Raw genomic sequence first — 19245 nt, 5'->3', positions numbered from 1 at the left:
CTAAAACATCAATTCTATTTGTTCTGCCTTAATAACTTTTCCATCTGCAATGTAATGACCAACTGAAGCATAGGCAGCATCAGTAAAATAAAAAGGGAGTAAAATAAAAATCCATTCTTTTTTCCAGCAGCTGACAACAGCTGGATTAAATCCTCCTCTTTCAGCAGCTTTGCAGCTAGGGCTGCTTTGTGTGAGAATGAGGTTTGACTCTGAGGTTGGGCCAAGTTGGGGGAGAGAGAAAGAGATGGCTATTTTGGTGAAGTAAAATGATGACAAGATGTCTGGTCATTGAAGCCTGGGCTCAACCGGTTTCCTAAAAGTTTCAATGCCTTTTTTTAAAAATCAAACTCTAATTTGGACAGAGGGATTACAAATCAAAACTGAAAACCTCATTTTACTGTACAACATGATAGCATGTATTGGGTAATCAGCTCCCCAAAATCTGATAATCTGTCATTAACCAAGGAAACTCTGTTATGCAAACCAGCTAATTATAGACATTCAACAAGTGTCCCCATTTAGCCCCAAAACAGCATGATCCAATTAAAAAGCCTTTCAGGGAAAACATTAGTGAGCAGCTTCCTTCTCCGTGGCACTGAACTGCATACACCTATTTCTTACCACAACACTTTTTGCACTTGTCCAAAGGCAATTCATTCCCACTTTCTCAGTATCCATCTATACAGTCATGGAGTAAACCATGGTATGGTCTGGGTTGACAACATGTGAATTGCTCTATCAACAGCTGCAAACATGGGCACCAGAATGAGTTTCTACATTCTAGCAGGAGAGGACCATACCTATCAACACTCATCATATGTCCTGTGCATCCCATTCCCTCATTTCTTGGAATTTCATTGCCTTTGGTAAAGGAAAAACTCTCAGCAGGAAGACACTTAATGGGTTTTGAGTTGCTAATTTGCAGTGATCCACCTCTAACTGGATGAAAATGGAGATGTGCCCTCTCAGCTACTCACACCTGTTCATTGGCCCTTCCTCCAACGACAGACCAAGGTAACATTCTCTATAAAGCTTATAGGACTTCTCTGCTAAGGCAACTAGAGCCCACTGTTGGAAGTTTGGGTGCAACTCGGCTTGAATAAAAGGGGTTTAGAAATGGGGTGGAAGGCTAACCTTTTCTCTGACATCATTTCCCCATTGGCATCTGGTTGGCCATCGTAAAAACAGGATGCTGGAATAGATGGGCCATTGGCCTGATCCAGTAGGCTCTTTTCATGAGCCCGGGAAAGTCTTAGTCAAGCCCTAGATAGCCACATTTCTCTGGAAACTTGCATTCTTTCAACAAACCCCAATCCTTCTCCTGTATCTCATGAGCCTGAGCCAAAATTGCACTTAATTATTGTAAGATTAGGGTAGATCGGTCAACCAAGTATGTGGCACTGACTCAAAGTACTACCACCATTTCTGCTCTAGCTGAATAGAGCTGGAATATAGGACCAGCACACGAGGAAGCAACAAAATTCCTTAAGCTAAATGTCCTACCTCACAGGGGATTCTGATTGCTTTGTGCCAGAATTCTTCCTTGAGGCTGTGGGGGGGAAAGAAAACCTTCACATGGGTTCTAAGGAGAGGGAGGCTCTGTTTTGTTGGCAGGAAAGGAGGGAATGTGTAACCAGAGTACAGGAGGCTGGGCAATTATGAGCCAGGAGGTCAAGAAGCAGGAATGTCAGGCAGATAAGAGGCAGAGGCAGTGTATGTGGCAGCTGTGAGCTGGAGGCCACATTAGTTTGAATGAACTATGGTTTTTTTAAATAGAGCTTGCATTCCATTTTGGTATGCATTTTTATGCTGAGTAATTCTGATTTGAAATAAGCAAGTATTTACACTTTCCTTCCCTCCTGCTCCTATGTTAGAACTAGCCAGACCCTAGCTGGGCAATACAAACAAGTTAACCATCTCCCTTCTAGACATTTACTCCATGTTCCACAAACCACACAGCAAGAAAGGAGGGAGTCCCTAGTTGAAAAATGGAAGCGTAATAAGTATGCTGCAGACCAAGAAGCTGGCCTGCCCACCCTGCTATCAGCCTGAACTGACGCTGACGTACCTGTTTGAGTTCCTGAGTTTCAGACTCTGAAACCACCTGCTGTTGCTTCTGTATCTGAGCCTGCTGGCTTCCTCCTGCTCCTCGCGAGGAGGAGGGTGTTGGTCCAGCTTGCACTATGTTTCCTATCAGTCCTGTTGCTGCAAGAAGAAGACGGCAGGTTGGAATCCAGAAAAACAAAAGCACTTGACATATTTTATTTGGAAAAATCCAAAGCTTTCTATTCATTAGGGTAACCATTTCACATACCATGGACACAACTGTACATTGATATAAATGTAGGCTACCCAAAGCAGCAACCCTGTATTGAGCCCATACCCATAGCTGTCAACGTTTCCCTTTTTAAAAGGGAAATTCCCTTATTCTGAATAGGATTCCTCGCAAGAAAAGGGAAAAGTTGACAGCTATGCCCGTACCCCACACCCCCTCCATAATGTAAAGGACTTTTCACCGGGGGGGGGCAGTGTTGATGGACACCTCTTTGCCCAGGCTCCATGTCACCAGCTGATGCCGTTGTGGCAGCAAAATTCTCAGAACCATGATGTCAAAGTCAGCTGTTCCTCGGAGTGGGAGATCTTGACACGGGGATTACATTAACACATTTGTGTGCTAAAGAACAGGCAGTTCTACAGACTTGCAAAGGGCTGTGCGCCTTTCAACCAGCGTATTCTTGCTTAAAGAGGTGGTGGTGGGGGAAGATAGCAACACAGTGACACCTGCAGGATAAAACATGCTATTAACTGCAAACAAGACTTCATGTAGCAGATGGAACTGGGTGCGGCGAGGGTGGGGAGGAATCAAGACTTGCTAAGCATGGGGGTTACTCCCTCCATGCAAGAGCTTCCCATACGGCTTCAGAGTTCACCACTGTTGAAAAGGGAATACTGGATGAGAGACCTTCCGTCTGCTGCAGAAATATAGTTTTCATATCCTGAGGTGGCAACGGCCTGCAATTGCTTGCTTAGGAAAAACTTACTCATGGGCTTTACTGTAGGGCAGCGTGCACTAAAGGAAAATCCACAAGGCTTCCTGCAAAGGCAGAGGTCACCTTCTGATTTACCACTCGTTGGGCATATTAGGCAAGCTCACTGGGTGGCTTGCATTCTAAGAAGTGGGTTGTGACTGGGCTGGTGGGAAGAGGCCAGGGGTGAACAACTAGCAGGGATGGATCTGAATAACTAGATGAAGGTTTAATGGGCAACATGCATAAGTAATGCATGTGGACGACACCACAGTGCTCACTTATAATTTCCAAGCTAATGTCCACATGCTATCTGCCTTTGCCATAGGTGGATAGGACTTGGAGTACATGAACAAGCCCAGAGTACAAGATCCTGTAGAGGAGATAAGTGCTCCCATTTCTGGAGAAAGGGAAACAGGAAAGGGGGGGGGGGGCGCAACTTCCATCCTGGCGCAAATCCCACAAAACAGCCCCCTCTCCTCTCATGCCCAAGACTCATCTTCCTCTTGGCGTTTGGTAAAGGAGGCGCAAGTTGTCTGTAGCCTATTGCAACTCTGAACTTCCCTCGCTTTATTATTTGGAAAGCTGCATTAACTTTTCTCTTAACGTCAGTGCTGATGCCCGTTTACTCCTCTCCCTCAGTGCTGATTAACCAGCAGGGTGCAGATCCTCTGAAAACCACTTGCAAAGGCAGTCAGCTAGGCAACCTCAGAACAAAAATGTAAGCCGGATGATATTGGGGCTCCCGGAGTGAATCCACATGGTAGCACGCAGGTGGCGACTCCTGAAACAGCAAGCCACCTGTGGTTTATTTAAAGCGCTGGCTCCTATCATGGCATCTGATACCAGCTAAATGTGGCAATTAAAGGGCATTATTTGCAACGCAGATAGTTGCAGGTGCTTAGCGCCAGGAGTATCTCGTTCTTGAAATGCTCTGAGTACCCCCCCTCCCCAACCTGTGGTCCTTGCTGGAAGGGAGGAGGACAACACATTTTAGAGGAAGCTGCCACTGCCATATAGCATCCTCCACCACCCCGACAGCTGTGGGGCAACGGGCCAGAAAGTGCGTCGGAAGCTGAAGCTCGCTCTTGGTTTCGAAGGACCCATGCCAAAATGTCTGGCCCTGTGACAGAGCCTGCTCCACTGCTCTGGATTGTGTTACTTAATGTAAAAGGCAGACACAAAAGCTACGGCTAAAAATAAAAGCTTCTAAATCCCCACAGGAGTAATTACTGCAAACTCCTAATCCCCTGGAATTATTTGGTTATCGCAGCATTAGCTCCTGAGCTGGGACCCAGGCAGATCTGCTACAAGAGAACCATTCATACCGGTATAAATTTAAACTTTGTCTGAAATCATCAGCTTGTGCCCAGTGAATCAAACTCCTGGTACAGGTGTAACACTGTAATTTCCACAGTAACACACTGGCTGAAACTTGTTTCTGTGTGTGCTAGGGATGTTCTGCAACTTCCCCTTTCAGGTGCCTCTACTAAAACTTTAGCTGCTTGGTATACACTGCTTTATAAGAATAAGTTCAGGATGGGAAGCAGGCACACAATGACTCAAGTGCGGGGAACAAGGCAAGTGCAGGGCAGCACCATACTCGGACAACTGTGAATTCTGCTAGAGCTCTGGTTAAGTTAGGGTAGATGGTGATCTCACATTCTGAGTTGCTGAGCTGAGACTCAACACAGATCCATCAAAGTCGCTCCTCTCCGCATAAAATTAATTCATTCCATCAAATTTGTTATACCTTCCTAATAAGAGGTGGCAAGTTTTTTCTAAGGCAGACAGTGGACCCAAGTTGGAAGAGGACCTATACTCAAATTTTGTTCAATGTGGCTCCTTCAAGGTTGAGGAGTAAGAAGATAACACAATATATGCAAACTTGCCAATACCGTTGGTAGGCATTTCACACCTTTTTTAAAAAGAAGGATACACAAACATTTGAGATGTACATGTGAACTTGCAATGTGCACATGCTGCAAACTTGTTTCTGACAATGTACATTTTCCAGGGAAGAGGAAGTGCTGTGGCTCCCTGCCATGTGTACATAAAGTAGATAATATGTATATACTTTTCCCAGTGTGTACAGAAGCACCAAGTTAAGGAAGATGCTGTATCTGACAAATGATTGGTAGCCTCAAATGTTAAGAATTCCAAAGAGCCTCAAAACTTTTATTTGAGGCTAAATTCTATCAGAATTATAACAACACAATGGTTTTTAATTCCTTCCACTTGCCTCATTTCCTCACGCTCTGCACCTATCATCAAGTTTTGATTTATTTTCACAAACATGAGAGCAACAAGGGGAGGCTCAGGTTCATTCCCCAACATCTCCAGAAATCTCAGAGAGCAGGGCTGGGAAGAACCTCTGGGCAGGACTCTGGGAGGCACTGCAGGTAGCAGGAGCAAACAACCATCAGCTGAATGAACTGGCAGCCTGATTCAATACACGGTTGCCTTCGTATGAAAAGTGTCCTCACAATACAAGGCATGCGCAGCAAAATTAACTACCCTGAGCAATATGGGGCACACCTTCCTCCAGAGTCTCTAGGTTGGTGTCTCTCAATAATTATTCAGTTCTAGGGAATTCTACCTTGGAATAAAGGCTGACCTGATGTCCCAGGAAGCCACAGTGTGGTGCAGTGGGAAGGAGGGGTTTGAGTCTCAAAGAGTCAAGGTCAACTCATCCTTGGTCATGAAGCTCACTGGGTGGCATTTGGCAAGGCATTCTCTCTAGTTTGGTGTTCGTGTATGCATATTGTCCTATTGGTATCTCTGGCAAAATCTAATTTGTGCTTACACTGTGGCAACAGGGAGAAGGGCCACAGAACACATGTTTGCATAAAAAGGTCCCCGCTTCAACCTACAGCATCTTCAGGAAGAGCTGGGAAAGACTGGCGTCTGAGCTAGCTGGATCAATAAGCTGACTTTGGTATAAGCCCAGACCCCAGCGTCCGCGTCCCCCCCCCCGGCTGCAAAAGCAAGCAGACACCTGGATTCTGGAAGGGAGGAAGCAAGACAATGAACCGTAGCAGCCAAGCATCCTCATCAAATCAAGTTTTGACAATGCCAATGCATTTCAGCTCAGGTGCAATTCTCCTTTCTGGGAACTGTTCCATGAAAGTGTCTGCCACTTCCAACAAGAAACCTATGGCTCAAATGCCCTGGGATATTCCCAGACACAAGGCTTTTTAAAAAGCCGAAAATACTTTTGCGATATTTCCTTGATGATTTTGCTCACTGCAGTTTAAAACAGGTTGCAACAAACAGGTTGTGCCATTGGCCCGAGGAAGACTGGACTTGAAGCAGAACCATCAATGACTTTTTTATATTAGACAGTCGAAGGATAGACATACATGGCTCTAACTATTAATAATAGTAATAACGACAACCTGTGTTGCAGGTTAGGGCAAAAAGAAGGACCTCAGCTTCCAGAGGTTTAAGATTACTGGTTTAAAATGCCAGAGAAGATTGAATGATAGCAATTTGCACCTAAAATTGTGGGCCTCTTGATTCTGACAGCTGAACAAGTCACTTTGGTAAAACGAAGTGCTCTTTCAGAGATTATGTTCAACTAAGAGGCAAGTGCACACAATTCATGCTATTCACAGTTTGATCTCAGCCCACCATTCAACAGACAATAGCTAGTTACAAAGCAGCAATAGTATGCCCATGTGTCACTTCATACAGGGACTCTACAAGAAGTCTCTAGATTGCCTTGATCTGTGAATAAAAAAGACAGATCTACTTGCTTCCTCCCTGCCCTACCACTTTAGGAAAATTAATTTTTTGTTTATGTAAAAAGAGATGGAGAAGAGAAAACACTGGCGGGTAAGGTGTGGTGGTAGACTACCATCTAGTGGCAGTGCAACGTCAATGGCAAAATAATATAGAGAACGAAAGAACAAGCAAGATGACTGGAGCAGCTTTTGGGGGAATTGCAAAAAGTCAAAATTTCCACCACCTCTTGCTTTCTGTTATTGATGTTTCCTACTTAACAGTAAAAACACTTTTTGGTTGGTGTAAAAAATAAAAAATAAAACTTACTGAAATATAGAAGTAGGAAAGAGGAGAGAGTTAAGATCCGGACCACAAAAGAAGTTCTTTATGTAACAGCAGTTGTCACATCAGGAACTAAACACCAATTTGCCAGGATGTAGCTCAGTGCTTAAAAAACCAGCAGGTTGTTTTTCCTCTGAGTTGTTAACGCTGACATTTTACCGCCAGGTGCCTGGGAGTTATTTCCTTTAAAATTAATAAGCTTTTCCAAGCACTGGACCTCAGCGACTGGTCAACAAGAGAACGTTTTAATCCCTGCTGAAATCTAATTTTAGCATGGGGCAAAACAGAGCACAGCTTCTTAACAGATTGGCTTGTGATTGCATTGTATGTTTTTGAGTGCTGGAAAATTCTCTTAAAACAAAGTGTTTGCAAAACCAGATTCATCCCAACTGCTTAAGGAAGAAACACACAACCAAAGACTAAGATGCACAGGGTCTTCTGTAATATAACCCAAATGCTGTGCTTAATTGTTCAAAACAGCCTACTCAACAGTTCCAAAATTTGGAATTTCCATAGAAAAATTAAGACAGGAAATGATGGAAATGACAAAAAGAACACACAGGAATTTCACAGAAAGATGTGTTGCATTATGGTAATAGAAGGCTGGAGATGTAGATTCCAACCGGTCTTGTGTGTGCTGTGGAATGGGCTTACATCACCCATGTTTGGAGGTAGCAGTTAAAATGGGTCTATATGTAAGGATATCTGTAAGGCTTAGCAATCTCCAGTTTAAGCAAACTATGAAAGGAGGACATTCATTCAGTGAGATTCCTCCAAGATTATTTCAGTAATGTCCCAGTGGTCCTCTCTTGCATCTAAAACTGTACTGCAGAACTACCAGAAGAATATTATTTGCATGGGCTAAGGAGGACAAAATATTTGAGAACTAACAATCAGCAAATTCCTAGTCCAAATTCTACTGCAGCCACAAACTCATCAGCAATTGCTGATATTAATGCAAACCTGCCTTAATGCATTGTTGTAAGAATTACTGAGATGATGGATTTGAGGTGCTCTGAATACTCTTAAAATCCTCTTAAAATGCCATGTATTATTATTGCTAATACGTGTTCTCAATAAATGCACTAAATTTATATAACAGATGGTTAGTTCTGTTGATTAATATGCAGGATTAGTGATCATCTTCTTTCTGCCCTTTACCTGCTTGCCAAATGGAAGCGCCAACATCTTCCTGATGAGTCTTCCTTGCCCCAGCAAATGCCAAAGCATCTTCCATGAACTGTATTTTCTTGCTGAACTGCATCTCTAAGATGGGGATGGCTTCCGGCATCTTTGCTGACAGCAGCCGATAGCTGATGTCTGGTTTCCCAATGAACCTCTGGCGGACGCTTATTTCATATGGTGTATGAACTTTGACATCGTCTACATCCTTCTTGTCAAACCAGTGAAGGAGCTGAGAGTTGGAATCGCTGATCTCCAGGCCAGAAGCCAGGAGGGCGAGTTTGCCTGGCTTGACGTTGGAATCTGTCCTTTCAGTGATAATAACTGGGATTCGCAATATTACTCCATCCTTGTTTCCAGAATCAGAAACGGCAGGGATTTCCTTTGGCTTTACGTTTAATGGCCCCTTCAACAGTTTGCTACCAAATGGCCACCAAGCAGGAGATTCCAGTTCTGACAATAGCCTAACAGGAAGAAACATACAGCATGATCAGAAACAGAAAGCTATATTGGCATCTCACACACTTTTCCTTGAAAAAGTGCAGTTTCAGCAAAAGAAACAGAAACCGCCTAGCTGGATCTGACTAAGGTCCAGCTACTCTAGGTCCAACAACAACCTGCAAGATTCTCCTAGAATACCCCACATGCAGGGCATGAAGGTGATGGCCACCCGCTTTTATTGTCCACAGCACTTCTATCATAGAGCTAATAGTTGCTGAGAACCCCTCCTTCCATTAGCATTTCCATTCCATTTTTAAAGACATTTAAGCTGCCATCCATCATCACATCTTTTGGTGGAGGATCTGTAAGATAAAGTAAGCTGAGAGAGCAACTTGCTCAAGGCCGCCCCGCCCCCCAATCCAACAAGCTTCACTGATGAACTAGGAGCCAAATCTCTATGAAGTCCAGCATTGGTTCTTAAAACAAAACCTTATTCTTCCAAGCACCTGTCCTTAAAACATACTTCCATCACAAAGAGCAGGCACAGCAAATTCAAGCACGTAGTGAAGAGAGAGCAATACTTGTGTATACACCTGGGCTTGCAGGCTACTAAGTCTACATCTACCACTGACTGAGACTGCAAACAGTTGCTTGGAAAAAGCTCTGGAATTGAAAATCAATCTGGAAACAGGTTGTGCTTAGGGCTGCAAACATTAAGAGGCTGCATCTGTAACTATGCATTCCTAGTTGCACAACTCAAGAGAATCTCTCTTGGTTTGGCACTGTAAACCTAGTCATACAAAATACTGCCTTGGTTTTGGAATCTATCCTTACCATTTATTTTGGTAAGCATTTGTTCCGACATTACTGGAATATTCAAGACCAGTCTAGTACGCCATTTCCCCTATGAGGTTGTTAATCATTATGTATATTGCAGGCCTGAAATCAAAGATCAGTATGTGAAATTCAGTTCTTCCCCCTCTAATGCCCTGCCTAAATCAAAGAGCACCAAACATTTTTGCCTGCCTGTTCTGTATAGTGGGGGTGGGGGAATGCAATATGGCCATGAGAAGGCTGCATCTCCTTTGAGCTCTGAAGACTGCAGTTTGTTTTTAGTTAGCTTTTAGTGTCTAGTCATTAGCCAGATTAAGTTTTTATATATTTCTTACAGTGGTACCTTGGTATTCGAAAGGCTTGGCTCCCGAACAAATCAGCTCCTGAACGCCGCAAACCCAGAAGTGTTATGGTTTGAGAAGGTTTTTCAGAAGCCGAATGTCTGACACAGCTTCTGCGGCTTCCAATTGAGTGCAGGAAGCTCCTGCAGCTAATTGGAAGCCGTGCCTTGGTTTTTGAACAGTTTAGGGGTCCAACAGACTCCCAAAATGGATTAAGTTTGAGAAGCAAGGTACCATTGTATTATAATATTTCTTGGGAGGTTTTGAAGCTTTCAAGGATGACTGGTAAAGTCGAACAGCTCTGTGAGCAAGTGAAGATATCCTCCTCGTGACTTGGAGAGGCGAGCAACACCAAGCAGTAACAACACCTAATTTTCTGAGTTGCTTTAACATTCGTATCTGAGTTCTGTATGGTTTCCCTTTTCCCACATCTAATCTCTCACCCTTCCTTTCGTCTTTCCCTCAACTCTCCTTGTTCTGGGCCTTCTTCCTATCCAGTTTTTCAGCTCTGTTTCCCTACCTCTCTCCCTGCCAAACAGCAACTGTTGTCCTTAGGCCTCGGGACAAGTTTTCTCCCAAGCTAACTTTTATGACAAATGCCTCTTGGGAATACCTTTACTGTGAGAAGTTGGAATGTTTATGAATGCTCCATGACATCACAGGTACTCAGCCAACTGGGGATGGGAGGGTCTATTCACAACAACCCTTGAATGTTCTTGTTATTCTCATTTTACACATGGTGAACCACAGCTAAGAATTGTTTGTCAAAAGCCCAAGTTACATCATATTCTAGCAAATGTTCCTGTTTGGAAACTGGTGAGTCAGGCAGCAATTCTGAAGAAGGAAGCTAGCCAAGAAGGTTGAAACCGAGTATTTCTTTAATCTTGAATAATCCAAATTAAACCTGTAGAACCACAGTTAACCTCAAATCGAAATTAAATTAATTAATTTGGAGTTTGGAGATTGCTCAAGAACACAAGGAAATAAAGGTGCAATCACTGTAAAACATATTCAGCTTCCACTTGACGGAAAATGCCAGTTGTTTCCGATTTCAAAAGCCAATTAAATATCTCACCAGGGGGAGAACTTTTTTAAAAAAATCTAGAAAGGTAGGAAGTCAATTCAGTGGGTAGATCTACTGTGTCTAACAAAATAGTTCTCAAACTACTACCAAAGAAATGCATCACCAGAATTCTGCTTTTGTTATAGATATGTCTGCAAGTATTAGTTTCTCGGACTCGGAAAACCTTTCCTTGCGTCCTCCCAGTCTGGCAACAGACTCAGAATGGCCCCTTGTGGTATGATTGTGGAATTACTCCTGAAAGGTTACTCAGCTTCCACTTCACTGAGGTAACACACAAACTATTTTCCGATTGGCCCCTTTGCACGACATCATCCAGGTGAGACTCTGGCCTGTGACGAATACCTATCCTTCTTCTGGGAGCTAACATCATCCAGTGAAAGCATTTTGAATCTGGCCAGTCCTTTGGTTCATCTGCCAACCCAGCCACCAACTCCTGAAATGGACTTGGGCAAGTAACTTCTTTCTCCACTGTTAAGATTTTATTCCTTTAAATTAAAAACAGAATGCCTAGTTCCACAGGCACAATGGTGCTGTGGGCTTGTTTCTCCAATAATACCTAACCTACACCATGTGGCAAATTGCTTTTGAAACCAAGAGGTATTTTAAAAATAGTTTGTAATATGATACAGCCATCAACTAATGGGGGGGGGGGGGCACACAATGAGAAACAAAAGCAAACAAATTCGAAGTGTTTGTATAAGATCTAAAAAAGTGAGCCTAAAATAGTTCTTTCATCACGGTCCAAGCTGATAAGTTGGCTCTCTCTTGTCTGGTTATGTACATATTCAGCTATGTTTTCCAAAACTTTGCAACCAACCAAACCAGGAATTTGTCTTTTTTTATTTTTTAAAAAGTTTAACTGTGGGCCTGCTGGATCACACAAAGGGATAGTACAGACTACCATATCTTAACCTAACAAGCAGAGATACGAATTAAACTTTGCCTGTGCACAAAACCCATTCACATGAGCCATGATTTAATAAGGAAGTCTCTAATAAACCATTGTTTCCTACTTTGTTAAAATAAAGAAATTGTGGTTATCAGCTTTGGAACAAGCCAGGATATTCAGTCACATTCAATCCATGGTTTACTATTCTGACTTCTTCTGAAGCTGTTAACCACTGTTTCCTGTTTTGGACAAACAGAGAACTATGGCTAATTGAAGACTTTCTGGTTTGTTTCCTCACAAAAGGAAGGCAAAGGACCTGAGTGTGCAAGTAAAAGAATCATTCCGATGTCAGTTGTGTGTTACCATACCTGTCTGCTACATCCATCTCTGATTCAATCTTGTCCAGCCCTTTCATGATGTTATCAAACTGTTCCCCCTGGTGCTCAAGCACCTTTGCAGTGTCTTCTAGCCGTTTCTGAGATCCTGCCAGTAAGCCGGTCAACTCTTGCCCCTTGGATGTTTGGGGGCAAATGGCCCCGGCTGCAGCCCCCTCCGAGGAGAGCAGCTGTTCCCTCCAAAAGTGCTCAAGGATATTGAAAACAACATTTCGGTTGGGCTGAAGGGAACTGAACCAGTGCTTGGTGCTCTTTTCCAAAACAGTGAGGGAACTGAAGATGAAGTTGGAAGATTCCTTCTTGATCTCACTGATGCCAGAGAGATGGAAGTCAGCCAGGACCTCTCCAGATTTGTCAGCTGTAAATCTGACCGAAATGGGTGTCAGGCAGAGTTTGCCAGAAATCCATCGTTTCTCAGAGTTGATGTAATAGGAGCAGGGCCACGTGTGGATACGAATGACCTCATTCATCACCTTTTTGCTTGTGTCTTCTTCCTCAAGGCAAATGGAACAATCAATTTCTAAACAAGGAGCAAACAAATGATGCAATTCACGATTCACAACAAAATGACATTTTGACACAACAAAATGACATTTAGCCCAATAATTTTTTTTTCTGTAAAAAAAATTGCTGTGAAATTATTCCCCGCTTCCCTAATTTTGGGGTGGGTTTGGACTGAAACATACAATCCAAGACTGGATTGAAATTTCAACCCACTGATCCCAAATCTGAACCCATTAATACTAAATCTGAACAAGGATCCTTATCAATTGCAATATGAAGTCTCTCAGATGAACTCAGAAACTAGCATTTCTCAATTATGAATTGTAATAGGTTGATATTTTGGTATGTAAGCATGGTGTTATTTATATGAGAAGCTGCCTTATTCGAAGTAAAACTATTGGTCTACATAGCCCAATTGTGATTGGCAGTAGCTCTTCAAAGCCCCAGTGGACATTAGTTTCCCAGAACTACTACCAGAGAACTTTTTAACAACTGATGCCAGAGAGTAAGCCTGAGACCTTTTGTAAAATGCTCTATTGATAAAAAAGAGAAAGACAGTATTTTTGAGAGACAAGAGTTGTGATTATAATAGAACCTATAAATATCTTGGCACAGCTACCAAGTGACATTTACCTTTTCCATGCTGAGTAGTAGGAAGCAATTAGGGCGGCATCCATATAGACAAAGGCTACTGGTTTTCTTCCCAAGCTATGTGGTAATAACTGTAGTAATTATGTCACACCTGAGTTGATTATATGCACAGACATCCATTCTATTACTCAGTGACCATATCTGATAAAGGGTGTCAGTTCTGCATTTATCTGCATTTATTTATTCTGCATTTGTTAGCCGCCCTGAGCCCGGCTTCGGCTGGGGAGGGCGGGATATAAATAAAATTTATTATTATTTATTATTATCTACTTAGCATGTGAAAAGCAAAGCAAAGTGTGTTCACTGCTGTACTTGGTTGCCAAAATTTGGACAGTCCCGATTCATAATATAAATTTGATATGCTGATAAAGCACACCAGTAGTCAGAACTGAAATAATCCCCTCTGCTATCTGAGTCACAGAATGAAATCTAAACCAGAAAATAACTCTGTGCTCCCAGTCACTAACCCTAGGTCTTTTATTCCCCCTCTCTTGCACCTGAAAAACCCCTGCTAGGGCTATATCACAGATAACAAGGATGCTGTTGTATCAGTGACTCCAGGGGCCAGGGAAGAAAGGAAAGAGGTGCTTAGAGGGAATAAAATATAATCTGAAACCTCCATCCTGCTGAAGCATCAGCAACTGCAACATTTGGAATTTGGGGTGCTCATAGGGGAGTTTGAGGTTCTGAATTCTGGAGATGCAGAGAGGGATTTCACATAATCATGGAATTGTAGAGTTGGAAGGGTCCACCGGGGTCAACTAGTCCAACTCCCTGCAAAGCAGGAATCTTTTGCCCAACATGGGGCTCGAGCCCATGGCCCTGAGATTAAGAGTCTCATGCTCTACCAACTGAGCTAATGGCTCATAGAGTGAAGCAGTGGGGAAAGAGAGTCAGACTCCTTTGCACATCAACTGATGCCATTTGGAATACAATGGGGCTCAAATTAGCCCACGAATTAATCAATCAAGTAAACTTATTATGAGGATAGTAACTCAGTTTGCTGAGCCCAGTTCTCAACTGAACCAAAGAGGCCTCGCTCATCACTACACGTATGGTGTCTATTAACATTAAAAATAAAATAAATAAATAATTTAGTGATTCCTTTCTGGTGCTTTTAGTCACAAACAACCCCACGTGGATGCACAAATAATTCTGACCACAAACTGTAATGAAGCCTAATATGAACACACACACCAAAATTTTCTCTAAAAACATAATAATTCTACCACATCTGCAGTGCGTGAAGAGGACCTGATGTAAAGTCTTTTCAAATACAGGCAACTCCCCATTAACGAGCATTCAATATGCGTGCAACTGCACACAAGCGCTTTGCGCTGAACCCAGAAGTGACCCAAAAATATCACAAAAAGGGACAGAATTGGGTGCTTGCAGGCTTTTTCAATGGGGTTTCAAATATATGTGATTTCACTTAAACACACGGTGCCTTGGAACATAACTTGTGGGTATAGGGCGGTACATAAATTCAATAAATAATAAAAATATTAACAACACCTACGTAAATGGGGGGTTGTCTGTAAATAGATGATTTAATCTAAACAGCCACATCAATAGGCATTAGACAATATAAGCAAGACCTAGAGAAGGGAATGGGTGGTGCCACACCCTTCTTTCTGCCAAAGATACAGGAGGATTGCAGACCATTATATGGCCTTGCATTGGTGGGTTATAACCCACAAAGAGATCAAAACCTAACATTAGTTGCAGGATGCCATCTCCTGAGAAAATCAAGAGAGAACTGGTAAAAAAAAAACCAGAAAGACAAAAATTGGCAGAGAACAGAATGAGATCCTATAGGATCAAAGCAACAGAAGGATGCCATGTGGCACACTCTTTTAAGAAAAACAAAATATATTTTCCACAATATTTCTTCTCCAGTAAAGCATGTCTGGCACTGACTACTACCATTTCAGCACTAGATAAGAATGTTTTTATCCTCCTAGGCATACGGGCAGCTTTAATAATAGTGTTATAATCCTGGCTTTAGGGTGTGTTTTGAGTAATACTGATATTGTGAATTGTTTAATGTTTTATTGTATTATATGCACTGTACTGTAAATCACTTTGTGACTTTTAGTATGAAGCCATATACAAATCTAATAAATCAAAACAATATTTTATTGTGTGTTCGCTTCTCTTGCTTTTACTTGCCTTGTTCTGCTGCCAATACTCATTATTAAGCAGAATGTAGGCTAGTACGATGTACACAAGTTTTAGAGGGTTAGCTGAGTTAGTGTGTTGCATAAATACAAGTGTTGTGGCACCATAAAGACTAATAGTTTAATTATGGGATAGGCTTTCGCAGACTAGTCTGCTTCATCAGATGTAGAACTATCCTGACCTTGAGTAGAATGGAGTAATAAGACTGGAGATAAATTAAAAGCGAATCTCATGTCGCAAATGAATGCTAAATGGTGGGCCTTAGGTCTAGAAAAGCTGGCAGCAGTTGCTTTATAACTTAAGTAACATACAAGGGTAGTTGAAAAATATTTTAATTGAAATGAAATAGGTCAGATCAAGCCTGTGTAGCTTAGCATTCTGTTGCCAACACTGGCCAGCCAAATGCCTTTGGGAGGCTAAAACCTACAAAACATGCCATGAAGGCAACAACCCTCTCCCCCCGCCCCATATTTTGTGTTCAACAGTAACATGCCTCCACATGTGAAGGGTCCCTTTAGCCAGCGTGGCTAACAGGCACTGACCAAACTCTTCTTTGTGAATTTGTTGAATCGCCATCTAAATCTAAGCCAGTGGCCATCTCCTCTTATGGAAGCAAGTTCTATAAATTGATTATGTGCCGTGTTACATGAAAAAGTATTTTCTTTCATCTGTCCTGAATTGCCTGCCAATTTCAGTAGATGATTCCAAGTTCTAGTATTATGAGACATAGGGGTAAAAAGTTTCTGTCCATTATGGAAAGTCCACTGTATTCTTTCTCCCACATGAAGATTCACAGTAAGTCAAGGCTAATAACTGGGGCTCTTCAGGCAATTATGTTATTATATTTGCAATTTGTTAGCCACTGCCTAGCCTAATAAACAATTTCAAGGCCTTGCTTGTTGCGAGACACTGAATAATTATGTCATGAGTAATAGTCTATTATAAGCTTTTGATTGATCACTATGAAAGGTTACATGTCACTGCAATTTACATGCTGTACTCAATGAAGATCTAAAATGACATTTATGTTTCATATGGTGCCCATTAATTTAATCTACACAAGTTTACACAGTGCAAGCTATTATCTGAGTTGCCAATATGAAAAAGAAAATCTTCCTGTTGTATTCTTTTATTGCAGTTCGATGCCACTGATCCAACTATGGCTTACAATGTTAAACTATATCCCCTTGGTGTATCACAAAACAAAACAAACTGTGGACTTGCACACAACTGAGTGTAAAATAGTCTCTTTTTCTATTTTGTATATCAATTAATATTTTCGGCTGGGACTAACGGGTGGGGCAGTATGGTCAAGGGCATTTTTATATTATATGTAATATAAAAATATCTTAAGTGTTGTTGCTATCATTTGATAAGAAAGGCTATTACCATTGTTAACCTCCATTAGAGGCAGGTCCACCCTTTGTAGCCTTTAAGTACTTTGTGACCTACAGGGTTGTTGGTCTTTGCAAATGAATCAAAGTTGTTCAGAAGAAGGAAAAGCATTTTGATGATGTATGCACATCTCAGAACAGGCAACATTTCAGAAGAGACATTCCTTGGAGGAGGTATGGGAGAGCAGAGGAAAGCCTATTTTAAGATGCTTTAATTTAAAAAGAAGTAAATAGAACATAAACTATTCAAAACAATGCAAAAGTCACTACAGTATTTTGCTGAATAGACAGCAATCTATTTCTTCAAGCATCATCAGCTTCATGGCATGTTCAATGATATCTGATCGCCTATTATTTGACCATCATGCCAATTCTAGAAGCAAGGTTTTCAGGGGGTTTAATGAACTATTTTAACTGGAAGCACCTTAACATAATCCATTAACAAAACCCTGATGCCCTAGTCACAAAACAATCCTGACAACCCCAAGCAGAAAATAATACTTAAGTAAATTAAAAGGTATAATGACTGCCTGTAATTATTACATAAAACATAGCACAAAATTCTGGAAGAGTAATCTAGTCTCCAATAAACAAGACTATATAATTCTTACACAGAGAACCTGTTCAAATAATGTCAGTCCTGGAGATATCTAAACATACACAGGAGACTAGTTCACGTATGTATTATTCTTTCCCAGAATGAACACAAAAATGAATGAATGGTCCATCACACATAATTGCCAACAGAAGTTCCAGCAAATGTAGTTTTTTTCAATAGTCAATTCATATTTGGTTTACAGTTGTCATTAGAGAAATCAAGTGCTCAAAAAACAATATACATGTGTCTCGAGCCCAACAATCATAGCCATTTTGCCTTCTATAAACAGTGTTTCATGCTGGTATGGTTTACAAGCACACACACAAATTACTTTGCAAGATATGTTTCCATACATATGTAATCATGTTGTTCCCAATGTTACCTTCTCTGGATGTTGATTCAGACAACCACTTTAAGGCTGTCATCTCTGAAATTTTCATGTCACTGAGTTTTCTTTTAATTTCAGAGTCAAACAAAAATTGTCCAATCTCTTAGAAGCAGATACTTGCTAGCCTTCCAATAACACAAGGAAATTAAGAGTCTCTGGAGAATACTGGATATTATATACTCTTGGCTCTCATGAGTCACTGTTCATCTGTGAGCCAGTTACCATTTGACTAGTCATGTTTTCATATTGCAGAACCTAGTATACTATTACTATCCCAGGTATCACATGCAGACCACACTACAGCTGATCACTCGTGCAAAATGATCTTAAAGGTATCAGGTGAGCCATGCCAGATGAGAAACCCTAAATACCATTACTGTATGTCTCAGAGGAGGACACTGGGACTACCCTAAGCAGATGGCTTAAACAGGAAAGTTACACCAAAAGAAACAAAAATTGTACATATTGCATTCAAACTGAGACACTGCTAACAGAGATTGTCTGGAGGTTCCATGGAAACTCTGAGCGAAACAGGGTTTTTAAAGAATGCCGGACGTGAAGCTCTATTTTTCATGTTTTCACCCAACTAACTGCAAGAGGTACTCACAAAGGAAGTAGCCATAGATTCTCTTATCATCAGTGTCTCAGCATTAATGAGTTACAAGTTTGTTTTACCAAACTAAAGCCTGCCTTATATATTATACACAAAGAAACGTAACAGCAACCCAACAACCCATTTAGTTCCAGGAATGCTGCTTCCAATGGGAACTGGGAAGCAGTGATAGCTACGTAGGCTCTAAGTCTACTATTATATGCATCGGCATATAGGCAAGGACCATTTTGCGCATGTTCAAAGCACATAAGCATCGCCACAAACCAGGAAGTGGCAGTGAAAGGGGGTGTGGTTATATGTGCTCTGCTACCACGGATGATGACCCAGAATGCAACCCCTGCGCAAATCGTGGATTGCCTGTATAATGTATAAACGTAAAGGGACCCCTGACCATTAGGTCCAGTCGTGACCGACTCTGGGGTTGCGGCGCTCATCTCACTTTATTGGTCGAGGGAGCCGGCGTACAGTTTCCGGGTCATGTGGCCAGCATGACTAAGCCGCTTCTGGCGAACCAGAGCAGCGCACGGAAACGTCGTTTACCTTCCCACTGGAGCAGGACCTATTTATCTACTTGTACTTTGACGTGCTTTCGAACTGCTAGGTTGGCAGGAGAAGGGACCAAGCAACGGGAGCTCACCCCGTCGCGGGGATTCGAA

At 41.9% G+C, this 19245-nt stretch overlaps 1 protein-coding gene across 8 annotated transcripts in view; it reads right to left on the bottom strand.

The window, feature by feature from the left end:
• Nucleotides 1-19245, bottom strand: part of SNAP47 (synaptosome associated protein 47) — a gene marked incomplete at its 5' end in the record, with an annotated part of 29193 nt that overhangs the window by 5855 nt on the left and 4093 nt on the right. For 4 of the 8 annotated variants that reach the window (XM_080974182.1, XM_080974183.1, XM_080974184.1 and 1 more), the window contains 3 exons: nucleotides 2069-2205; nucleotides 8256-8740; nucleotides 12234-12780. In XM_080974182.1, the coding sequence (XP_080830308.1) occupies nucleotides 2069-2205; nucleotides 8256-8740; nucleotides 12234-12730 (1119 nt within the window). Of the gene's footprint in view, nucleotides 1-2068; nucleotides 2206-8255; nucleotides 8741-12233; nucleotides 12781-17970; nucleotides 18029-19245 lie in introns of those variants that run through there. The other 4 variants (XM_080974186.1, XM_080974187.1, XM_080974181.1 and 1 more) reach the window with 2 other exon arrangements.

This window comes from Podarcis pityusensis (assembly GCF_964106645.2).
Source record: "Podarcis pityusensis genome assembly, chromosome: 12".
Lineage (NCBI taxonomy): Eukaryota > Metazoa > Chordata > Lepidosauria > Squamata > Lacertidae > Podarcis > Podarcis pityusensis.
This window is presented reverse-complemented; position numbering and strand designations above follow the sequence as displayed.